This window comes from Thrips palmi, unplaced genomic scaffold, assembly GCF_012932325.1.
Source record: "Thrips palmi isolate BJ-2018 unplaced genomic scaffold, TpBJ-2018v1 HiC_scaffold_6, whole genome shotgun sequence".
NCBI classification, from domain to species: Eukaryota; Metazoa; Arthropoda; class Insecta; order Thysanoptera; family Thripidae; genus Thrips; species Thrips palmi.
In genome coordinates this window covers 3243555-3265099 of record NW_023144633.1, presented here as the reverse complement: position 1 = coordinate 3265099, position 21545 = coordinate 3243555, and the positions used below count along the sequence as shown (strand labels likewise).

The window sequence follows — 21545 nt, the reverse complement described above, 5'->3', positions numbered from 1 at the left end:
TATTTTGGCCGCCTCCACCACCGGTCTTCTGGCCCACTGTGGGATGGGACTTCTCGCGCGCACTCGCAACACCCGGCTTTTCTATGCAAGGGGAGATATTTTTCTCTCTTTTTTGGCTTCTTTGAGCGCTGCAAGCGTGCTGCCGCACGGCCCCTCAGGCACGCCCCCTGCATCCACAGTCCTCGCCTCGTCCCGACCCTCGTCCTCGGCGACGGCCTTTCAAAGTCAAGCAAGGCGTCAGGCTGCCAGGCCGGGGTGACAAACAAGTGCCTCAAGTCGTGCATGCTCCGCTGCTTCGCTGCTTGCTCAAAGGTCCTGGCTGCGTCCGCGGCTGCTGCTGCTGCACACACCTGGGCGGCCCGGCGGCCCCGCCCCGCACGCAGCCCCACACGATAAATGCAGGAGCACGCCAAGGAGGCATGCAGGCCGGGGAGGCGCACGCGGGGGCCGCGTGACCGCACCGGCAGCAGCAGGCGGCAGCCAATCAGAGCGCGCCGTTTCGAATTTGCCGCGCTGGCGGGCCGCTGTGATTGGCCGGGCCCGCGGTATGGGGCCCGGCCGGCCGGCCGGCACACCCAGGGGCAGGTCCACAGTCCCACTACATCATAATTAATTTCGCTCGCTTGCCATGCGACGCCGGCTATGCCGGCCACGCGGCGAGCAAAGGGCGCGCCACTGCTGTCGTCGCTCTGTCTCTCTCGCACTCCGTGGAACCGGCACGCGCTTCGTCATTTGGAGAGCTATTTCGGCCGGGCCTTCTGTCTGCCCCAGCCCGCCCCAGCCCTAACACGGTCCAATGAGCGCGGCAATAGTTCTGCTTTGACAAAGTCGGACAGGCGGAAGGGAAGGGCCGGCCGGGCGGCCAGAGGGACAAGGACGGACAGGGACCGACGCACAGTGGGCCAGAAGACCGGTGGAGGCGGACAAAACTCCAGACGCGTTTTGAGCCCCAGAGTCGCTAAACACGACTCGAACCGAACGTGTGACCCCACCAATGGATTGCTCTTCGAACGAGGAATCCATTGGTGGGGTCACACGTTCGGTTCGAGTCCCATTTAGCGACTCTGGAGCTCAAAACACGTCTACAGTTTTGGCCGCCCCCACCGGTCTTCTGGCCCACTGTGCGACGAGGCCCTAACCTGATCCAACGGAATCGATTGGCGACGGACGAGGAGATTCGCGCCGCGTGCACATGTGGCCGCGTCTCGCCGCGGTTCGAGTCGCAGCGACAGCAGCTGCGCGGGCAGATGGCGTGCGAATGCTCCCCAATGTGTCCGTCCGTCCGCAGAGGGCGTTACGAAGTTACGACGCGTCGCATTGCAGTCACGGGTCACTGGTATGCTTGTGCCCTCCGGGATCTTCCACGAGGGCGGCCAAGATTTGTCGCAAGCCGATTCCGAGCACCCCGCTGGAGCGGGGCGGCTGGATCGCCGTGCCGGCAGGCAACCACGCTGCAGTGGTGCGCGCGGGTTGCCTACCCCCACTTGGTTAGGCGCTCGACCCTTCCGTCTGGAAATAACTGTTTTGTTTTCGCGTCTGGCGGGCGGCGCTGTCCACTCCACTGTCCACGAGCAGACGGACGTCGTTGTGCTCGTCAAGGCACGCCGCCTCTGTGCGTCACTCTCTGTTTGGGTCTGGACGCTCATTGAACGGACAGCGCGACAGCGCCAAATAGGCACGCCGGGCCGCCACTGGTCGCCACGGGCCGCGCGGGTCCAGTCCCCACCCCCAGGCCTTGGCCCACGCGGCCTGGGCTAGCCTCGGCGCGGCTCACGCCCCCAGCCAGCGTCGCTCTGTCTCTCTCGCACCCCTGCGGGGCGCCGGGTGTGCGACAGAGACAGCGGCGGTCCGCGCTGCTGCTGGAGGTCCGAGGCCCGGGCAGGGCGTCGGCGTGGCGTGCTATTTTTAACAGTGGCGCTTGCTGGTCTGTTGCAGGCAGAGCAGCGGACGCAGCCGACATGTCTCTGAGACACGTCACTTATCGGTGAGTTGCTTAGCCTGCCTCGCTCTGTCGCTCTCGGACCCCTGGGAACGCCCTGACACGGCGGCACTGTGAGAGCAGGGTCGCTGGTTCGACTCTCGGCAGCGGCGTAGATAACGCGGCGAGGTGTTTTTCTGTTTTTCGGCGCACCGGGCTGGCTGATAGTCACACCACAACACTGTGAAGCCTTGTGTGTTGCCGCCCAACGATAAGGTTCAAGATCTGTTCAACGCTGCCTCCATGTCTGTCACAGCAGTCTCATTTCAAACAGCGCTCTGTCTGATTCTGTCTCTCTCGCGCTCAAGGGGCGGCCCGTTGGGGGTGCGAGAGAGAAACTGCATCGGCATGCTGGTCCTCGCGAACTGAACTGACGCCACGCCGCGGTCGGGTGGCGCGGGCTGGCTGGTCCGGGGCCCCGCGGAGTCAGCGAGAACTGGACGCGGATGGGGTAGGAGGGAGAGAGAGAGGGTGGCGCCTTTGTCCCGGCCGTCCCGGCTGCCTCGCCCGGCCTCGCTGCCTTCTGCACGGCAGCATTGTCGTGGCATCGCCGTGTGAAAAACGACGAGGCGAAGCGAACGCCCCTCACAAAGAATCACGGCGGTGTCGCGAAAAGAAGAGAGAAAGAGAGAATAGGGACAGGGCGGTATTCGAACCCCGGCCGTGTCGCTCTCCCTTATCTCCGTGCCCGGGGAGGGTTCCCAAGCCGCTCTGCAAACAGTCATGCTATTGACAGACCGACACCGCGTCGCTACCCCCGCGTCCATCGGTATTCGCAGTGCGTGCACCGGTAAAAATAAAGGGCGTTTCGAACCCAAACAGCAGGAACTGCGTCGCCAACCCCGCGGCAAACTACCCGACACGCTACCCGGCCTTGCGCTTCGGACTCGAATTTCCCCAGCAACCCCTTAGCCTTGTGGTTGCATCAGCCCATCAGCCCACGAGGCAGCCGCCCCCGCGCTGGGCTGGCCGGGCTGGCTGGGCCCCGGGCCGGTCTGTATCGACCCCCGCGCAAGGTCAGGGAACCAAGAACCGGGACGCGGGGGGGCTTTTCCGGGGCTTTCCCCGGCTTTCCCGGGACTTTCCCGGCGGCCGCATCGCTCAGCCAAACCGCCAAGAGCAACAACACGGCATTAAAAGTTCGCGCGACGCAAAAGAAAAACAATCGCGAAAAAATAATAAAAACGCTCTCTTCTTTTTCGTACGCCGCGGCCGGGTAAACATGTTTTGAAAGCCCGTGTTTAACTGCTACTATGCAAGGTTAAAAGTACGCCTCGTGGCGGGCCGCCTCCACCGTGCTCCGGCTTTTATTGCATTGTACTGATTATGACGTCACCACAATGGGAATGCGAAGAAACTTTTAGCAGTGCACCCGCAGTCTCGTTACTCGTGCCGGTCCTCTCGGGCGAGAAAGGCGCTGGTGTCCTCAAGGACTCGCGGGAAGTGTTGATCCCCGATAAGCTCTTCGCCGATTACTTGTTTTCGCGTCCCGTCAGCGAAAATTGGACAGCTTCGAAATTGGCGTACACAGTGTACAAGTTTCCCAGGCCGGCCGGGGTGCCTGTCTATCAGGTTGGACAGCAGCTGGTGCGCGTAGAGCGGCGCACGGCGGCGCAAAGTGTTTGTTGTTGCTTTTGCCGGCTCGGCTCGACTTCGGCCAGGACATGCACTGCCTGCTGTAGGCTGTAGGCCTGTTTGCCCGTCAGGGGACGCGGGACGGGCTGCCTAACAGACTCCGCTATCAAGCCGTGTTATCGAGCTCTCTCTATTCCCTCGGTGAAACTGTCGGTCCGGAAGTACTCGGGCTGCGTGCCTCCCCGCGAACACCTGCGCGACGAACGCGCTTTTCCGAGCACTGACTGGTTACTATGTACCGAGTGTGAAAGAGTGTGAGTGTTTTCCTTCCCGTTTTACTCCGATCCCTTCGCATCGCGGCAGCATGGCGGCAGGCAGCCAGGCCAACGCGGCCGGGCGTCGTCGGCGCTTGGAGCGGCGGCGCGCTGGGCCCCCACTGCAGCACGCCGCGGGGGGCGGCGCGGGGGGCGGGGGCATTCGCGAGGAGGGGGAGGGGCCCACGTGCTCAACGCGTGCTCAACAACAACAAGGGCGACGCCGCGCTCCTATTGGCCGGCCGCGCTGGGCTCGGCTGGCGCGGTCGGCGCGGCTCGCCACGGCCCGGCCCGGCGACGCGGCGCTGCCAGCAACCAGCGTACCCACAGCCTGCCCCGAAGGCCCGAAGGCTCGAAGAAGACGAGTACCGTGGTACCGTATGCAACCCGCGAAAACAGGCGCACAGTGGGTCAGAAGACCGGTGGAGGCGGACAAAACTCTACACGCGTTTTGAGCTCCAGAGTCGCTAAACAGGACTCGAACCGAACGTGTGACCCCACCGATGGATTCCTCGTTCGGAGAGCAATCCATTGGTGGGGTCACACGTTCGGTTCGAGTCCCATTTAGCGACTTTGGAGCTCAAAACGCGTCTAGAGTTTTGTCCGCCTCCGCCGGTCTTCTGGCCCACTGTGAGGCGGCCCGGCCCGCGTCCAGCACACCGTCCTGGTAAACAAGCGGCGACGGCGTTTGCCCGACACGCCGGCGAGGCTCGGTGGCACTCACGTCGCACTGCCCAGCACACAGCTGATGACTGAGAGGCGGTTCTCTCTCGCACTCATGGGGCGCCCCGTGTGGGTGCGAGAGAGACACAGCGACGAAAATGACTCTCAGTCTGCAGGAGCCCGAGTCGGCCCGTCGCCATGACTTGAACACACTTACAGAAAGCACTCGAACGGACACCTGCCCCTGCAGTGCAGACTCCACAGTCCACCTTGAGTGCATCTTGGGACGCGCGGCGCGTTTCTTAGTTACTAGTTACTCGGTGGAAACTTTTCGGCCGTCGGCGGGAGTCGAATCGCGGATTCGTGACTGTGGCCGCTTCTTCCGGCGGGGCGAGATGATCCGGTCGCGCGTTATCGACGCGGACGTGCTGCTCCGCCACGGCGTCGCGTCTCTCTCTCTCTCTCTCTCTCTCTCTCTCTCTCTCTCTCTCTCTCTCTCTCTCTCTCTCTCTCTCTCTCTCTCTCTCTCGCACCCATGCGGGGCTGCGGCCCACCCGTGGGTGCGAGAGAGACGGAGCGCTGGCCGCGTGCCGGCCGCGTGTCACGGGCGTGATGGCCGCTGGCACGAGCCGCCGTGGCCGGGCCGAGTGGACATCTCGCGACGAACCGCCGCCACCGCCGGAGAGACGGAAACATGCATCCGGAAAGGTCCTGTCTTGGTCAAGTACATGACCAAGCCCCTTAGCAAGTCGGAGTAGGCCACCCGCACTCACCGGTGCCGCGTGGTTGCCTACGCACGCGGCGTTCCCAGCTTAAGGCAGTCCTACAGTGGACTCTACTCTAGGACTGTACTGCAGAGCGCACTGAAAGAACCCGCGTTCGCGCGAACTGCCTGACCCACTTCCTCGTCTCAAATATGCTCTAGTTTGCGAAGGGACGTACGAGTGAAGGATGCCGACGACGACGGGAGGCGAACCCACGACCTCCGAGTCCGGGCCACACCGCTGTCCGATGTTCAGAGAGGGGCTGTGCTATGCATACGACCTCCGGCTGACCCCGAAAAACAATTACCCTAATTTTTTGCTCGCTATTTATAAACTCGCGTGCCCGCGAGACGACTAGCTTCCCTGACATCTGACAATTCCCCGTGATAGACGTTTCACGATGAGTAACGATTGCGGCTGCCGACCGCCCTTCGGGAGGCAGGCGAAGCGGGTGAAACTACCGGTGTGCTGTACACTACACTGCATGAACACACACTGCGAGGCCCCGCGGACGAACGGGCGGACGGACAGGCCGACGGACAGGTGACAATAACAGATAACGCGCTGCTGGTTTTTTATCCGCTGCTAAATTTCTCTTCCTTCTCACGCCGCTGCGCAGCCTCGCGCGCACTTCTCACGTGTCGAGGCTTTATCTCCCTATCGTTCGGTGTCGAGTGGATGAAAAATAAAAGAGATAGGCCGCCACCCGCTGCAGCGGCATGCCGTTCCAGAATGGGGGTGTCGCAAACAAGGGCAGCCCCGATTTGCTTTCCAATCGGAAACGACTCGTCGGCCTCATTCAGAAGAATCGCTCCGTCTCTCTCGCGCCACTGCGCTACGACCATGGGTGCGAGAGAGACAGAGCGAGTCTCCGGCATGCGGGGCTGCCTACCCGGCGCCGAGGCAGGGGCCGCAGGCCGTTTTTGAAGTGTGCCTAGCCTGTCACAGTGGGCCAGAAGATCGGTGGAAGCGGCCAAAACTCCAGACGCGTTTTGAGCTCCAGAGTCGCTAAATGGGAGTCGAACCGAACGTGTGACCCCACCAATGGATTCCTCGTTCGAAGAGCACCATTGATGGGGTCGCACATTCGGTTCGAGTCCCATTTAGCGACTCTAGAGCTCAAAACGCGTCCGGGACTTAGGCCGCCTCCACCGGTCTTCTGGCCCACTGTGCCAGGCCTCGCCTGGCGCCGCGCTGCAGGTAAACACCTTACTCCCGGCCAGTGCCGCCAGCGGGGCAACGGGGTGCTTTGTCGTGCAAATTTCCACGCTCTGGCCGCGATGCAGTGGCGGCCCAGGGCAGGGCGGGGGCCGTGAGTATTTTTGCCCCCGGCGCGATGTCGGCGTCCCTGCCCTGCCCTGCCCCGCCTCGCCGGGGTGCCACGGTCGCGTACTCCTGATGCTGGCCGCGGCGCCGCGGCTCGGCTGGCCAGGCCAGTGCAAGTCCGCGGTCAGGTCGGGGTGGACGAGTCTCGAGTTCGCCCGTTTCCCTGCGTCGCCGACGTGCTTCCTGTTATTATGCCGAGGTAGGCAAAGTCCGCGTCCACCGCCACGACGGCGGCCTTGTTGTGCTACACGCGGACGCCGTGGCCGCCGTGGACGTGCCCCCGGCCCGGCCCGCCGTGGACGTGCTCCCGGCCCGGCCCGCCGTTTTCGGCGCGGCACCGCCCGCGTCTCTGCGCGCGCGGCGCATCGCGGTCTAAAATAGTGGCACGCTGCATCTTGACGAGGTGCTTGGAGGCGGCGGGCGCGGCGCTATGGCGAAACGGCGCCGCGTCGTGCCAAGTCGCCAGACACCTCTTTACTTTCAGACCTTTCAGACCGGCCGGCGCTTTCAGCTTCCTGAGAAATAAAACCCGTGTTTTCGCGGTGCCCGCGCGAAAACTATACGAGCGGCGCCGGTGCCGGCTGCGACGGTAAACACAGCCTGACGACTGATGCCCGAAGGGCCGTGTCGTCGCTCTGTCTCTCTCGCACGCCCACGCGACGCGCCGGGAGTGCGACGAAGACAGAGCGACGCCAAGAGTCTTCTGATTCACGCGGCGGTTGCGGACCGCGGGGGTGAACCAGTGGACCAGCAAAGCAGAGCAAAGCCGGGCGCGAAACGAAATGGACGCCACGCGCCGCGGGCCGAAGGCCAAGGGCCGCCAACCCGCCGAAAAATCCGCTGTCGAACCCGTCCGCGGGTTCAAACCTCGATTTTCGCTTTAGGGTTCGGCTTAATTTGCTTTGCTAATCGGCCGGGCCGCTCGCGAGTGGGGGGACAGCGACTCATGGCAAAGACATAAACAATAAACAAGTTTGTGGAACGGCGGCGCAGCGCGTTCGGCAGTGCGGCGTGACCAACGCGAGCCGGCCGGTACTTGAATGGGACAGTCGTGCCGTGGAAAAGGCCGCACAGTGGGCCAGAAGACCGGTGGAGGCGGCCAAGACCCTAGACGTGTTTTGAGCTGCAAAGTCGCTAAACAGGGCTCCAACCGAACGTGTGACCCCACCAATGGATTCCTCGTTCGGAGAGCAATCCACTGGTGGGGTCACACGTTCGGTTCGAGTCCTATTTAGCGACTCTGGAGCTCAAAACGCGTCTGGAGTTTTGTCCGCCTCCGCCGGTCTTCTGGCCCACTGTGGGCCGCGCGGTGCATGAGTCCCTATCGCCGCCTGCTCCGCCTGCTCCACGCACTCCAGGTGCTCGAAGCGCGTCGCCATTAGTCTGGGTCTTTGCTCGATAGGCCTCGATGCACGGCCAATGCACGGCCCGGTGGTCAACGCCGACGTCATGTCAACGTCCTGGCCGCGCAGCGTTATGGCAGTGCACGCTCGCCGAGCTCCATCGGAATACTATCTGCCTCATTTCCGCGCCACTTGAAAACAAACACCGGGGACAATAACTTACGCGATCCCGAGAAACATTGTACACTGGCCGGAAAAAAAGGCGATGGCACATGTCAACAAATCGGAGGGGCTGCATGGTGTTTACCTTTCAGGGCTTTCTAGAGCGCGTGGCCCGGCTTCGGCCCGGCCCGCCCGCACGCGAAGTGGCTTTGCAAGTCAGGTGACTCACTGTGGGCCCATCCCCGTTCGCGCTGCGTCGCCACTGCGTCACCCAGCGTGCCGCGCAGGCGGTGCAGGCGGTGCACCGAGCTGCAATGCGCAATTCGCAGGGGTGGGTGGGACTAGTGGCGGTGGTTGCAGGTCCGTCGCTAAACGGTGGCTCCTTGTGTCATGGGTTCAGTGGGTTGAAATGAGGCCGGCCCAGACCAGCCCTTCTGTATCGCCCGCCCTCGTGTGGTGTCGCCAGTTTGCGCAACAGCGCACAGCGCAACCCCGGGGACCTTCCCTTCAGCCGCCAGCCAGCCCTTATCCCAGTCCAGCGCGGCCTTCCCACCATCCCGGTTTCTTCCCTTCGACGACTTGGCTTTCGCGTTCCCGCCGGGCTGCCGCACGATTCCGCCGCTGTCTCTGTCTAACCTGTCGGGCGTGCCGTGCGGGTGCGAGAGAGACAGAGCGACGAGGCGAGGTCCGGGATGGCAGGCTGGCTGCTCCGTGGACCACACGCCGCACAGTGGGCCAGAAGACCGGTGGAGGCGGCCAAATCTCTAGACGCGTTTTGAGCTCCAGAGTCGCTAAATGGGACTCGAACCGAGCGTGTGACCCCACCAATGGATAGCTCTCCGAACGAGGAATCTATTGGTGGGGTCACACGTTCAGTTCGAGGCCTGTTTAGCGACTCTGGAGCTCAAACCGCGTCTAGAGTTTTGGCCGCCTCCACCAGTCCTCTGGCCCACTGTGCGCCGGTCTGGCTATCGCCACGGCGTGCCGGCGTCGCGTCGCGTCGCGCGGCCGGCGTCGGTGCGTCGGCGTCGGGCCTCGCAGCGGTCGGGCTCGGCGTCGGCGTGGTAAACAACTGCCCCGCCCTGCCCGCCCCACGCCCCCGGCCTGCCCCCACCAGCGCGGCCGCAGTGCGGGGCGGAGCGCGGGGAGGGGAGCGGGAGCCGCTATAAGAGCACCGAGTCTCGGCTGGCCAGCATTGCCCCGTGAGCCAGAGTTCCACTAGCATGTGCCTGTCCTGTGAGACTGCATCAGTCGCCCAGCCGGAAGAAAGTTGTGCCCCTGCAGTGCACTGACGATCCAGTCACTTTGAACTCGTGTCGCTCTGTGTCTTCGTGTGACTTGGTGCGCATCTTGTGACCCCGTCGGTCGCCCTTGAGTGAGATTCGCTTCGCCCCTGTACGGATATCCGAGCTCGCCTTGCCACCATGCCTGTCGAAATCGACGCCCCTGCGCCCTACAACCTGCACAAGCACCGCTTCAGGTGAGGCCTCGTCCCACGACTCGCTTTCTCCGCCGCGACGCGTCACAGGTGGGCCAGAAGCCGGTGGAGGCGGCCAAAACTCTAGACGCGTTTTGAGCTCCAGCGTCGCTAAATGGGACTCGAACCGAACGTGTGACCCCACCAATGGATTCCTCGTTCGCAGAGCAATCCATTGGTGGGGTCACACGTTCGGTTCGAGTCCTATAGAGCGGCTCTGGAGCTCAAAACGCGTCTAGAGTTTTGGCCGCCTCCACCCGCTTCTGGCCCACTGTGCGCGTGGCGCGTGGCGTTGCCGGTTTGAATTTGGGCGCCGCGTTGTCGGTCCAGTCCTTCCCCGGGGCTGCTTCCGGGAGGGCGGAAGTCCCTCTGCAGTGCGGCAGGGCGAAGGGCCACGCCGCGGGCCTGCACGGCCTGGCGCAGCACGCGCCGCCCTCCCGGACGCAGCCGCCGTCGGGTCGATATGTGTGTAAACAAGTGCGTGGGGTCTTATTCGCACGCTGCGGCCGTGGATGCCGGAAGGACGAGGGGTGCCAGGGGTGGTCCGCGGCGCCCGGCCAGGCCTGCGCGCATCCTTGGCTCTCTCAAGGCGTCAGTCCGGCCGCGTCCCGCACCCGCACAAGACCGTTGTCGCGTCGGGACGAATGTCGTTGCGCCCCGAGGCCGTCCACGCTCTCCCAGCACTGCCCGGCCTGTCCGCCGACCGACGCCGCCCCTTCCAAGTGCAGGTATCCCTGGGGAAGGCCTTGTTGTTGTGAACGGCGTTCCAGAACGCCGCCCAGACCGAGAGCCGGGCAGCGCGGCCAGCCAGCCAGGACATCCGCGGCGGCGTTGCCGGGTTTCTCGCGACGCAGCGCGGAGAAGGCGCGGCTCGCCTGGCGTCGCTTTAGCTTCGCTGCGGCTTCGCGTCAGCTGCAGGCCGCTTTAGAAAAAGAAAGGGACTTTTAAATCCAGAACGGTGTCTGCGTGGCCGCGTGGACGTTGGCAAGCTTGCCGGAACCCACCCGGAGGCGCGCGGAGGTCCACTCGGTCCGGCTGGACACACTCGTTAGGCCTAGCTATCACCCGGAAGTGCCCGGAAGTAGAACGCGACAGTTCCCCAAGGTGAGGCTGTTCATTTGCAAGCAGGCCTCGGTTCGATCTGCGATCTTCGGCCTGTACCGCCGCCACGCGTGTCGCTGGCAGAGCCTCATACCGCGGGGGCGGCACCGCGACCACCACGACGCCGAGGTGTCAGGGTCGGTGTCAGAGGCCGCGCGCCGCGGATGCCGGGGGCCGGGGCGGCGTCCGCGTCGACGACGCACTCGTCGGCGTCCTGGTGGCCGCGGGGACCGCGGGGGCGGCGTCTGGGACCCAGTCTCGGACACAGCCCAGCCCGGGAACAGGTGCCGAGGCCGGCAGGGGTGCCAGCAGTGCCAGCACACTTTTTGGCAGGCCTCGCCAATGGGATCAGCACGGTGTGGCATGCAGCGTGCGCGTGCCGCCACAGTGTGCCGCCAGCCCAGGCCGCCTAGTCCGTCATTGTCTCGAAATACCGGTCATCTTGTCCAAACTTTGCGCTTTCGTCACCCCCAATGGACTCGCCCGGTCGGGAGGCGGCGCGAGGCGTGCGAGTACTCTGTATTGACCGGCCTCATTCTGAACCGAGCTTTCGTCGCTGCCTCGCTTGCACTTCAGTCAGTGTGGGAGAAACCGCGACGGTGGCACTCCTCGCAAGCAGCCTGCAGCCTGATGCTATTTTTTGGGCTGCTGCTGCGCGTCCAGGGTTCGAATACCGACGTCTGCTGCCAAAATCCTTTGTCCCCTCGGGAAATATAATCGTCTGCTGCTGGCTCTGCTGGCCCTGCTGCTGGCAGGCGGCTCTTTCTTCCCGGCCTGCTTGCCGAGTGTTGCAACCACCCCTTCCATTGCGAAGCTCTCCCCCTCCCCGCGCTTTTGAGCAACATCTTTGCCCGGGTGCGACCGTAAAGCACTCTAGGACCGTCCCAGCTCCGCAGCTGCCACAGAGGTGTGTGTCTGCCTAGCTGACCGCGGGCCAGCCGGCCAGCCGCGGCCCGGAAGGGGGAGGGGAGGGCGGCTAGGCGCCACCGCGTCTGGTGCCATTGGTGAAGGGAGGGGGAGGGGGCGGCCGGCCTGTTTTCCGCCACTGTGAATTCGCCCCGGTGTTGGACGACCTGACTGACAGTCCGCCTCTCTTGTTGTTACAGTGAACCAGCGGTGTCGCCCAGAAAGCCGCCAATCATGAACAAGCTGTGCCGCCAAGTGAGCATCGAGAGCCCCGGGCCCACCATCAAGGACTGCGTGTTCAGCTTCGAGGTGCCCGTGCCCGACGTGCCGCCCAATGGCGCCCGCATCAGGGTGAGCTCAGGACGCCGTTTTCTAGATTCACGTCGAGAGGGTCCCTTGAGACAGACGTGTGTACGTGACGTGGAGCGGACCGGTCCGTCAGAGGGAACAGGGCCTAGCCTCTTTCCAAATTGCCGCCAACAACAAAAACAACGGCACCGGCCAGCGGTTTAGTTTTGGGTCTGGTCCGGGGGCCTCGCCCACCGCCTGCCTCGCCGGGGAAACTTCGAGGACCGTACGCCGGGCCGCTTGGGGGCCGGAACGCCGACGCTGGCGGCGGCGGCGCGATCCAGCGGCCGCGTCCTCTCCGAACAAAGGGCTGCGGCCGTGGCGCCGACGCGCCGACGAGAGCAGGAGCACGCACCGAGAGCGAGCAGGACGGTCCTGGGCCGCCAGCACCCCGCAGCGCGAGCGAGAGAGAGGCAGCGCGATCAGCTGATGTGCACGTGAACACAGCGCTGCTGCCGTTGATCAATACCAGCTGATCACTCGCTGTTCACGTGGACAGGGACGCGAGCGCGCATGCGCGGCCCACCGCGGTGCCCTCCCCCTCCCCTCCCTTCGGCCATCCCTTCCCGCCCTTGCCTTGACGCCGAGCTCCGCAAGCTCCGCGCAGCAGCGCACCCTGGCAGGGAGCCTGGCAGGCTGCTGGCACATTCTAGGACTCTAGGCTCCAGGGCCTCGCCTCGCAGCCTCGCCTCGCCGCGAGGACGGCGTCGGCCCCTCGACCGTGATGACTCGACGGCTCGGGCCAAGTCCAGGTTTCTCGGGCCGGGCCGGGCTGCTGTAACGACCGGGCTGTACTGCAGCACGCGGTGGCTCCACGCCTTGAGGACGTGCCGTGCACGTGGCCGCGTCGTGCGTGGGTCCGCCACCTGGGCCCCCCGCGGCCGCGTCGTCGCGTCGCCAAGCCGAGTCAGGACGCGGCGCGTTCGCGTTATCGCGCGGCCCCGAAATAAAACACTTTGCTCTCTGTTCGTCTCCGTCCTCGGAGGATCCCTCCCTCCTGTCGCCGCCAAGGCCCGACCACACCGCCCTCGACCGCGTTTCTGTCTCTCTCGCGGCCGAAAGGCGTGCACCGTTGCACCGTGAGAGCGAGAGAGACGGCGTGCACGGAACCGCTCGGCCCGGCCGGTTTGTCGGGCTCCGGACTGGAGCGCGGACCGTAAGACAGTCCGTCAGACCTCGATCGGAACCGGAAACGGACGACTCGAGGAGTCACAGGACTTCCCCACCCTGGAGCCAGCGCGCCTGGCGGGTAGGCAACCTCGGGTAGGCGACCCAGACGCCGCGAGCGCTGAGAAACTCCCCGTGACGTCAGCACTGCGCCAGTGCGCTGTGCGTGGGGCGTGAGTCAGGCTTGCTCTCCTTGGACGAGTTCCTTGTGTAGTCCATCCACTTTGACGCATCACCGTCATCCAGGTCGGTTTTCGTTGGGCAACAGGCAACGCGTCTGACACGGACTTTTCCTTGTGCCTGCAGGTGGTGTGTGCCGGTGCTTGCTACCGCATCCGCCGCTCGCCGTCCATCTCCTCCGTGTCCAGCACGGGCTCCGTGTCCAGCCTGAGCACCGAGCTGTCCCAGGACCTGGGCCTCGGCGGCTCCGTCATCAGCGGCCTCCCCGGCGGCGCCTGCCTCGGCGGCATGCCGCAGAGCCCCGCCCACCACGGCGTGCGCGACGGCGCCCTGTTCCCTGGCTATGAAGTGGCTGGCATTGTCGAGTCCCTCGGCGCCGAGGTGGAGGACAACGCCACCATCCAGGAGGGCGACCGCGTGGTGCTCTACCCCTACGACGGCGTGCCCCATGGGTAAGCGGGCAGACCACAGAGCCTCCCTCTCAGGCCAGGACGACGAGAAAGCAGTTTTAACGTGGCATTGTTGTTTGCAGCTACGCCGAGTTCATCATCGTCCACGAGCTCAAGTACCTCGTCAAGATCCCCGACTCGGTGCCCCTGCCGGTGGCCGCCATGCTGCCCACAGGCGCCCTGCTCGCCATGAACACCGTGTTCAACGCCCACCAGTACGTGGAGGACATCCTGCGGCAGCGCGGCGAGGACGGCGTCTGCAAGATCCTCATCGTGGGCACCGGCGGCCTCGCCCTCTGGGCCATGCGCATCGCGTCCCACCACTTCAAGGACACCAAGATGCGCGTCCAGCTCACCGTGGCCTCCCTCAAGGACGAGGGCTTCCTCATGGCCAAGGAATTCAAGACGTAAGTCAGAGGGCCTTGTGGAAGGCCAAAAACTTTGGACGACAACTGGCTGGGTTCAGCTTTGTGAACTGAGGAATGTGGTCTTCTGTTACAGTGTCAATGTTGTTCAGTGGAGTGAGGATCTGTATGAGCGCCAGCTCATTGAACGCACAACAGATGCCTGCAATGGCGAGGTTGACATTGTCATTGACTTTGGAACGACCTCGAGGAGTCTTCACAGATCTCTTCAGTGCCTGAGCAAGGTAAGCAATTTTCTTTTTCCAACAATTTTACTGGAAGACAAAACTAACTAATTCACAAATTCTAATATAATTTTCTTCTGCTCTGGCAGGGAGGAGTTGTGTTCATGTGCTCTGAAGTGGCAGAGAAGCTGATGCCCAAGTTCAGTCGCCTGGCTGATGAGCGCCAGCAACGTATTAAGGCTGTTGATATGGGCACCATTGAGCAGCTGCAAGAATTAGTTAAACTGGTTGGAAATGGAGAGGTACGTTTTAAATCCTTTTTTGAAATTCTTGCACCAAAAATATGTAAATTTCAAAATTTAACAGAGAAAATTATTTTTGTGTTTTCAGATTGAACCTCCACCACACACTGTGTTCCCAGCAGAAGAAGCTTGCAAGGTGATGGAGAAGCTCTGCAATTCTGAAATCCAAGGTCGTGCCATCCTCCAGTTCTACGATGCTGATTAAAGTGAGAATTGGGGTGGCAACTGCTGTCCAGAGCACGAAAATGGGATTTAAAATTTGTCAAGTGGGCGGGGAATGTTAATCATTTCCCAGCCGTAACGATGATGTGGCTCAGCCAAGAGTATTGGTGCTGGTGAGGTGCTGGTAATGTCCATCTCGTTTTGTAAATTTCTTTGGAAATGATGTGCAGGAGGTCTAGCTCAGTGTTCATGATACTTCAAACATTATGCTGTTTGAATTACTCATGCTTTTATGTAGATTCATGGAACATTGCTGTTTGCTAGATTCTCTGTAAGTTGTCAATATATATCTAACTTCAATCCTTTTATGTGAAATATTCAAAAGTAGTTAAGCACAGTTGCTTTTCCTGTGTCTAGTTGTTCTGCAGCTTACTGTGCTGTCTGTGGTGATTGAATAATTGCCATTTCTTGTCATCTTGAGCACATCAATTAATATTTAGTTTAAATCAATTTTTATCAGGTCAATTCAAATCTCATTTTAGAGTGGGTTTGTGGATGCCAGCATGAATACATAATATCTCGCAGTTACATGTTAAGCCTGTGTGCAGCAGCACATCAATGTGTATTTTGTGTGGTAGACTTTATTGTTTCATTGTTGGGTCATCTGTTCTGGATACGCAGGGGCATGGAAGCACTCGTAATTTGAGTGTTGAACGTCTAGTCCCAAAATACTTGATCATCCAATTACACAGAATGTCAATAACTTCTGATCAGAAGATAAGTTTGTGCGTCTTATGATATTGATTCCAAAGCTCTCATGCTGGGAAATATGTTATTTTCAACTAAATTACTTTTGCTAGACTGACGATAAAAGTTATTAGCATTCTGTGCATAAAGTAGAAAAGGGATATCTACTGAAGAGAGATAGGTTGCGGTGAATGATGAATATTACAACAATGTGATACTTGTAAATGTATTAAATTATTTATGTTAAGTTACTGTATGTGTAAGCAAAGCATTGTGGTTCAACTTCCTCATTGCCCTAATTTTCTGAGCTCAGACAGGGCAGAATTTGTTCTTGTAAGCTTGAAAGATCCACCTTTCAGAGCACTTTCCAAAATTTGAAAGATTGAGCTTGTTTGCATATTAATTATTATCTTGTGAATAGTTCCTTAGATATTTGTTGTCATCAATCATTATTAATTTCTTTGTGTCCCATCACATTAATTTTTTCCTTGCTCTTAAAATTCATTTTATTTATGATCTCATTTCATTTCATGCTTTGTCTTAATTTGTAATTGCACATTTTGTCACTCCTGCATTTAATTTTGTCACCTTAAAGTCTGAAAGTCTGGTGATCATCTATAGCTGATGGTCTTTACTGTGATGCAAGGTTTCTTCATCAATTGGACCTTCACATGAGTTATGTATGTGAACTGTGGCATAATGTAATTAACCTACATGTCTTGTATACCAACCCTTTATTGGGTGATGTATAGTAATCTTCTCAACAAAAAAGGAAAATTGTCAAGAAATACATATACCAAATTTCTGTTGGTGTACCAATCTTTCAATGTTGCCTAGAATAATTAATGCAGGGAAACTTGAGAATTCAACATCTGTATGAATGTATTAGAAACTAAATTGATTTTATAAATAGATGTTTCTTTTATATTCATATGTTCTCAGTTTCAAGAATGTAGAACTCATTGCTTTCTGACAAATGTATATATTGATAAAGATAACACTCTTAGATTACTACACTTAAATGATGAGTGATTTGTGTACTGATAGTTTTCATTTAAGAAGAGCTTTATTTATTGTTTTTTTTCTCCCCCAGTATTGTAAGGATGCTCAAAGGCTTCAAGGCAGTCAGTTAAGAATACTCCATTGTTTTCACAAACCTATCTTAGAAGCCTTTGAGATTTTTTTTTTGGTGAGTAACCAAATCTTTCATTATACTTGTTATCCTATGCCAAGTAGAATAAACTCAAGACATGTTTATACTGCATCAAAGACAAAAGCAATAAAATCTTAAACAAAAAAAAATACTGATTCATTATTTAAAAAAAGAAAACAAACTCCTGGAACCATACAAGGAAAAGAGATATCATAGTCAAGAGTGAAATCATTTACGCTTAAAGGTATACTTCCTAATGGAAGCCAAGATGCTTTTCTTCATGAAAATTACACCAGCGGTTTTACTGAGGCGAGGAGGCTGTGGGGAAGATACAAAAATAAAATTTCTCGCAGGGTATTTAAGTCCAACACGATGCTGTATATACACTACCTGCTGTCGTGTAGGTCCAATTTCCTTAGAAGGCATTGGATTTGAAGAAGGCACAGATGGTGGTTTAGGCGTTTTGGAGTCAGACTTTGAAAGAGACTTGGAAGCAATTTTAGAAGCTCTCTTGGGATCCTGCTTGATATTCATTACACCTTTATTCTTTGGGGGATGTCCTCTTCCTCTAGTTGTAGCCTCTTTATTCTTTGGGGGACGTCCTCTTCTACTAGTTGTAGCTTCTTCTTTCTTAGAGGAATGTCCTTTTCCTTGAGTCATAGCCTCTTCATTCTTTATGGGTCGGGGCCGTCCTTTTCCGCTAGTTGGAGCCTCTGCATTCTTTGGGGGACGTCCTCTTCCCCTAGTTGTAGCTTCTTCTGAGGAATGTCCTTTTCCTCGAGTTGTAGCCTCTTCATTCTTCGGGTTACAGTCTTTAACTTTTAACGAAGCTGATGAAGAATGTTTCTGCTCAACAGAGGTTTGATCCCGTCTGGCTTCAAAATCAGTAACGAAGAATGGTAATGGTGCTTTGAATCCTGAATAAGAGTTAATGAAGAATTATAGTTTCTACTCAAACCAAATAATCTCATTTAAAGAGAAATAATTCCTAGAATCTTACCAATTGAAGTCATAACAAGATAATTTCGCATGACATTTCTAATCTGCTCCTTCTCATAATCTGACAGTTCCCTCCACTCCACGTTACTGAAGTACTTCCTTACGTCCTTGTTCCTCACGACGATGTCGGGCCTAGACTGTGCCATTGTCAGCGGTGAGATTATTTTTATTTATGAACTGGGTGGCAAGCCAAGCCGTTGAGGTAGGTTTTGGACAAATTTCATCCCCTAAAAGAAAAACAACGAAATAACCCTCCGGGTGTTACGTCCGCGTGTGCCCAACAGAGCATTCACACGTGGGGGTGGGCAACAGAGGGGAAACTCAGAACTAACTTGAGAAATGTGCGAATCCAATGTTTCAATCCTGGCTATACATAAAGTAGCAAGGTGGGACTACCTGTGTCAGATGTCAAAGATATCGCGCCTCGACGTAGTCTGCAAGAATCTCCATAAGGAAGTGACAACAAAGCGGCGGATATTGTTGGTGTTGTTTATGTTGTTGTTGCTGCTAACACCAAGGGACGAAGTGCTACCAACCGGACGAACACAATGAGGGGTAACTTGGAATGTTTTGCATTACTTAAGAACAAAGTCTGACTCTCATAGTCGTTCGATATGCGGTTTACCTTCAAAACTAAAACGTTGCGGGAGGAGGGGATTCCAACCTCGTTACTACACTGCAGTGTTTGGACTTCCCTCCCTAAGGAAAAGAAAGAGGGGAGGGGGGGGGGCGTACGGTCATTTGACCATATGGCCATATGACCTTAGGGGGCGGGGGGCTAAACCATTGGTAACCAACTTCCCTGAGTGGACCAGAGTGGACTTCCAATTGCTTCTAATGTAAGCTTAGCTATCACTCAAAACATTCCACTGAATACACAAATAGTGTGATAAAAAATTGTCCAGCTTATTTATTTACTTAGCAGTACTATTTGGTTCAGAGCCAAATACTTAAATTTGGGAAAAGAGCAAAAATTGATAGAAAAAGAAAGATTGATTAGAAAAGTTATTTATTAGTCTATAAATACAAGAAGAAAGGGTACCACTTTTGACAAACCATACAATGAAATAGTATAAATTTGGTGACTTAACTAAATATTAATTACTCTAGAAAGCTTCTGAACTCGGTTTATAAGAAGATCTCCCTGCTTCACTGTTGCCTGATATTGCCAGTGCTTTGAGTCTGTGCGTCTTGAACGATTGGTTTCAACAATACCACCAACTTTGTCCACCTTACAGTGGAGACGGCCAGCAGCAATAAATCTTGATAGTTCCCTAAAAGAAGTAAACAGGTGCAAACACAAGTGTTAAAGTCATTGTAAGAAAAGCAGAATGAAATGAAAGGTAAAACAGACTTTGGCACAAAAAAACTTTACTTACTGGTCAATGAAATCAACGGTCACACCAAATGCCTCTGCCATGTACTGCAGAGTAAGACTGCGATATGATTCAAGGAGCTGAGTGTATGCCAAAATTCGCATTTCCCGCACATAGTACCGATAATGTGGAGCAACTAGGTAGTCTCTCCTGAGCAGACCTTCTACCATGGCTGAAAATAATAATAATCATCATAGGTTATAAAGAAATTTTCAAAAGGCACAAAAAAAAAGAACAAAAAAAAACAAAACACAAATTGGATCCACCTACCAAGGTTCTTGAAGAAGTCACTGTAGTGACAGTCATACAAAGAGAACAGGTAGTTCTTCAAATCAGAATTAGTGTGGAGTACTTCCAAAATCTCAGATCCCTTGATGATCTGGAAGGAAACAAGTTGAAATTACTTGTAAAATGTACAGAGATTCAAACAAGACTGAAAGGTACAAATGGAGGGCAAGTCACCTTATCACGTAGTTCGTTCCTGGGAAGAGCAATCATGCTGACATAAACAGTGTAGCGGACAAATGTGTTGTAGTCCATTAGCTCATAGGAGGTGAAGGTTGACACGGTATCCAGGAAGTAGTTAGCCGCTCCCTTAAAGTCACGGATTGAGACACAATAAAGGCCTTGGTACACCTTAAGTCTGTTGCGGCGGTCCCAGTCACCACCTTCCTCAATCAGGCTGATTATGTAAAGCAGGAAAAGGGTTGGAAATTAAGGAACCATTTGAATATGAATTAAATGAATACTTCAATACTCCAGACATAGAAATTACCTCTTGGCCTTTTCAATATTCCTAGTAATTAAGTCATGATCCAAGTAGAAAAGACCTATACGAAGATTGTGAAACACAATATCCAGCCGATGTCCAAGGGATACAGTTTTTTCATAGGTTTTCCTGAATGCTGAGATAGCACCTTCCTATAACAAAGAATTTTGATGTTAATAGTTATATATACTTCAAAACTACTTTATAGCATGTTTTGTTTTAGGTGTAAGTTGCCTTTGAAACACACCTTATCACCAATCCTACACAAAAATTCAGATTTCTTGAGGTTGGCTTCACGAACTTCCATCTCTCCAAGGTTCTTCTCAGCATCCTCAATCGTTTCCTCAAGCTGCTTTAACTTTTCTTCATTAGCTGATTTCATCTCTGATAACAGCTTTTGGTCTAGAGGCCAGTTTAAATCACGGCATACTTCCTCGTAAAATGAAGCCATGCCTAAAAAGAGAAAAATGATTCGTTATGACAATATCTCAAAAGTAGGTTAGGAGAGGCAGATGACAAGCGGATTCTAATACACGAAAAGTAAACGAAATTTTAAAAAACAGGAGCGACGAGACTGAACAGAAGCCAATTCCTCATTGTTGAAAAAAATGTGCAAGATTTCAATTCAGCCCAGACATAATAAATTAGATTCGGCGAAACACAAAGGCACCAGGTCGTGCCAAATGTCAACATTGACAGGTCCAGCAGGAAATACGATACCGTCGCGAAGGAACGTGGCAACTAAGTTAAAAAATTAATTGATTGACGAAATAGAGGTACTTACTATCTTGTTTGATGGCATCAAGCAGCCGGTTTTGCAAAGTTGTATCATTTTTGTGTTCATTGAGGCTAAGCAGAAACTTCCATTGAGCGTATTCCAAGTTAGGATTCTTCTCAAGGCCCTGTTCCTCCAAATTTTCCAGAGGCATTTTCGATCTAATAAGAGATCACTTCTTTGAAATTACAATTAAGTTCTCCCAGGAAACAATAAATATGGACAGAAATATCACAAATAAAAGTGGCGAAAGAGGTTCGGCCGACGCTGATTGTCCAGTCACTTCAGCACCGCCTTCCACACTGCAGACGATTCGCTTGTCTCTGCTTCTGCTTTGTGTTCTTTTTACTCGCGTTGCACTGAGCACAGGACCAGCAGAAAGCTCTGAAAAGTGGAAACATAATAACAAGCAAGATCATCCCAATCATGTGACTTGAACAACTATTTTATCTAGAATTAACGAGGCCGGCCTACCGTCGATGGACTGACGAGACGATTGTGGCCTTCCATGATGGTTTGCTGCCGTAATGATCTGATTTTGAGGTGATGAGAGTGACCTACTGACTTCATGACGTCCTAGCGCAGACGCCATAACAGGAAAAAAAAGGAGGAAGAAGGAAGAAAACAGCTGTGATATTGTGTCGATGTCAACACAACTAACTTATATCCGTCAAGAGAATTGCAATAATCGCACTTTACAAAACGAGGCTGGAGACGTACTTCGCCATACGATCAAGAAAAGTGTGGTTAACTTTACTGAACACCATTTCTCTCGTCGGAACTTAGTATTTTGGCGCCACTCGTTGAATACCATGACATGATGTACAATGAACTACCAAGAAACTAGGTCTAGGTCTTCTGATCTGGTGACCCAAGTCGAACAAAAACTCTGTTGATTGAGTAATTCTTGTCGTCTCTGT

General features: G+C 55.7%; 3 protein-coding genes across 6 annotated transcripts; 1 reads left to right on the top strand and 2 right to left on the bottom strand.

The window, feature by feature from the left end:
* Positions 1–6735: 6735 nt before the first annotated feature.
* LOC117651539 (quinone oxidoreductase) lies at positions 6736–16855 on the top strand. Of its 3 annotated transcripts, none has more exons than XM_034395622.1 (7): positions 6736–6819; positions 11810–11960; positions 13431–13756; positions 13837–14160; positions 14255–14402; positions 14492–14644; positions 14733–16855. In XM_034395622.1, the coding sequence occupies exons 1-7, from the start codon at positions 6812–6814 to the stop codon at positions 14847–14849; spliced, it is 1227 nt and encodes a 408-aa protein (XP_034251513.1). In that variant the 5' UTR covers positions 6736–6811; the 3' UTR covers positions 14850–16855. The 3 variants fall into 3 exon arrangements, with proteins under 3 accessions (XP_034251513.1, XP_034251512.1, XP_034251514.1); XM_034395621.1 differs by lacking the exon at positions 6736–6819 and adding an exon at positions 9302–9605; XM_034395623.1 differs by lacking the exon at positions 6736–6819 and adding an exon at positions 10222–10330.
* Positions 16839–18249, bottom strand: LOC117651540 (histone-lysine N-methyltransferase PRDM9-like). 2 transcript variants are annotated; one of them, XM_034395626.1, is made up of 4 exons: positions 18102–18249; positions 17707–17932; positions 17097–17623; positions 16839–17024 (listed from the first exon to the last, which is right to left on the bottom strand). In XM_034395626.1, the coding sequence occupies exons 2-4, from the start codon at positions 17849–17851 to the stop codon at positions 16935–16937; spliced, it is 762 nt and encodes a 253-aa protein (XP_034251517.1). In that variant the 5' UTR covers positions 17852–17932; positions 18102–18249; the 3' UTR covers positions 16839–16934. The 2 variants fall into 2 exon arrangements, with proteins under 2 accessions (XP_034251517.1, XP_034251516.1); XM_034395625.1 differs by having other exon boundaries at positions 18038–18231.
* A 448-nt stretch (positions 18250–18697) lies between these two features.
* LOC117651934 (26S proteasome non-ATPase regulatory subunit 6) lies at positions 18698–21527 on the bottom strand. The gene is made up of 8 exons (XM_034396546.1): positions 21100–21527; positions 20635–21009; positions 20098–20303; positions 19857–20002; positions 19544–19763; positions 19352–19460; positions 19085–19253; positions 18698–18979 (listed from the first exon to the last, which is right to left on the bottom strand). The coding sequence occupies exons 2-8, from the start codon at positions 20777–20779 to the stop codon at positions 18796–18798; spliced, it is 1179 nt and encodes a 392-aa protein (XP_034252437.1). The 5' UTR covers positions 20780–21009; positions 21100–21527; the 3' UTR covers positions 18698–18795.
* Positions 21528–21545: the final 18 nt, after the last annotated feature.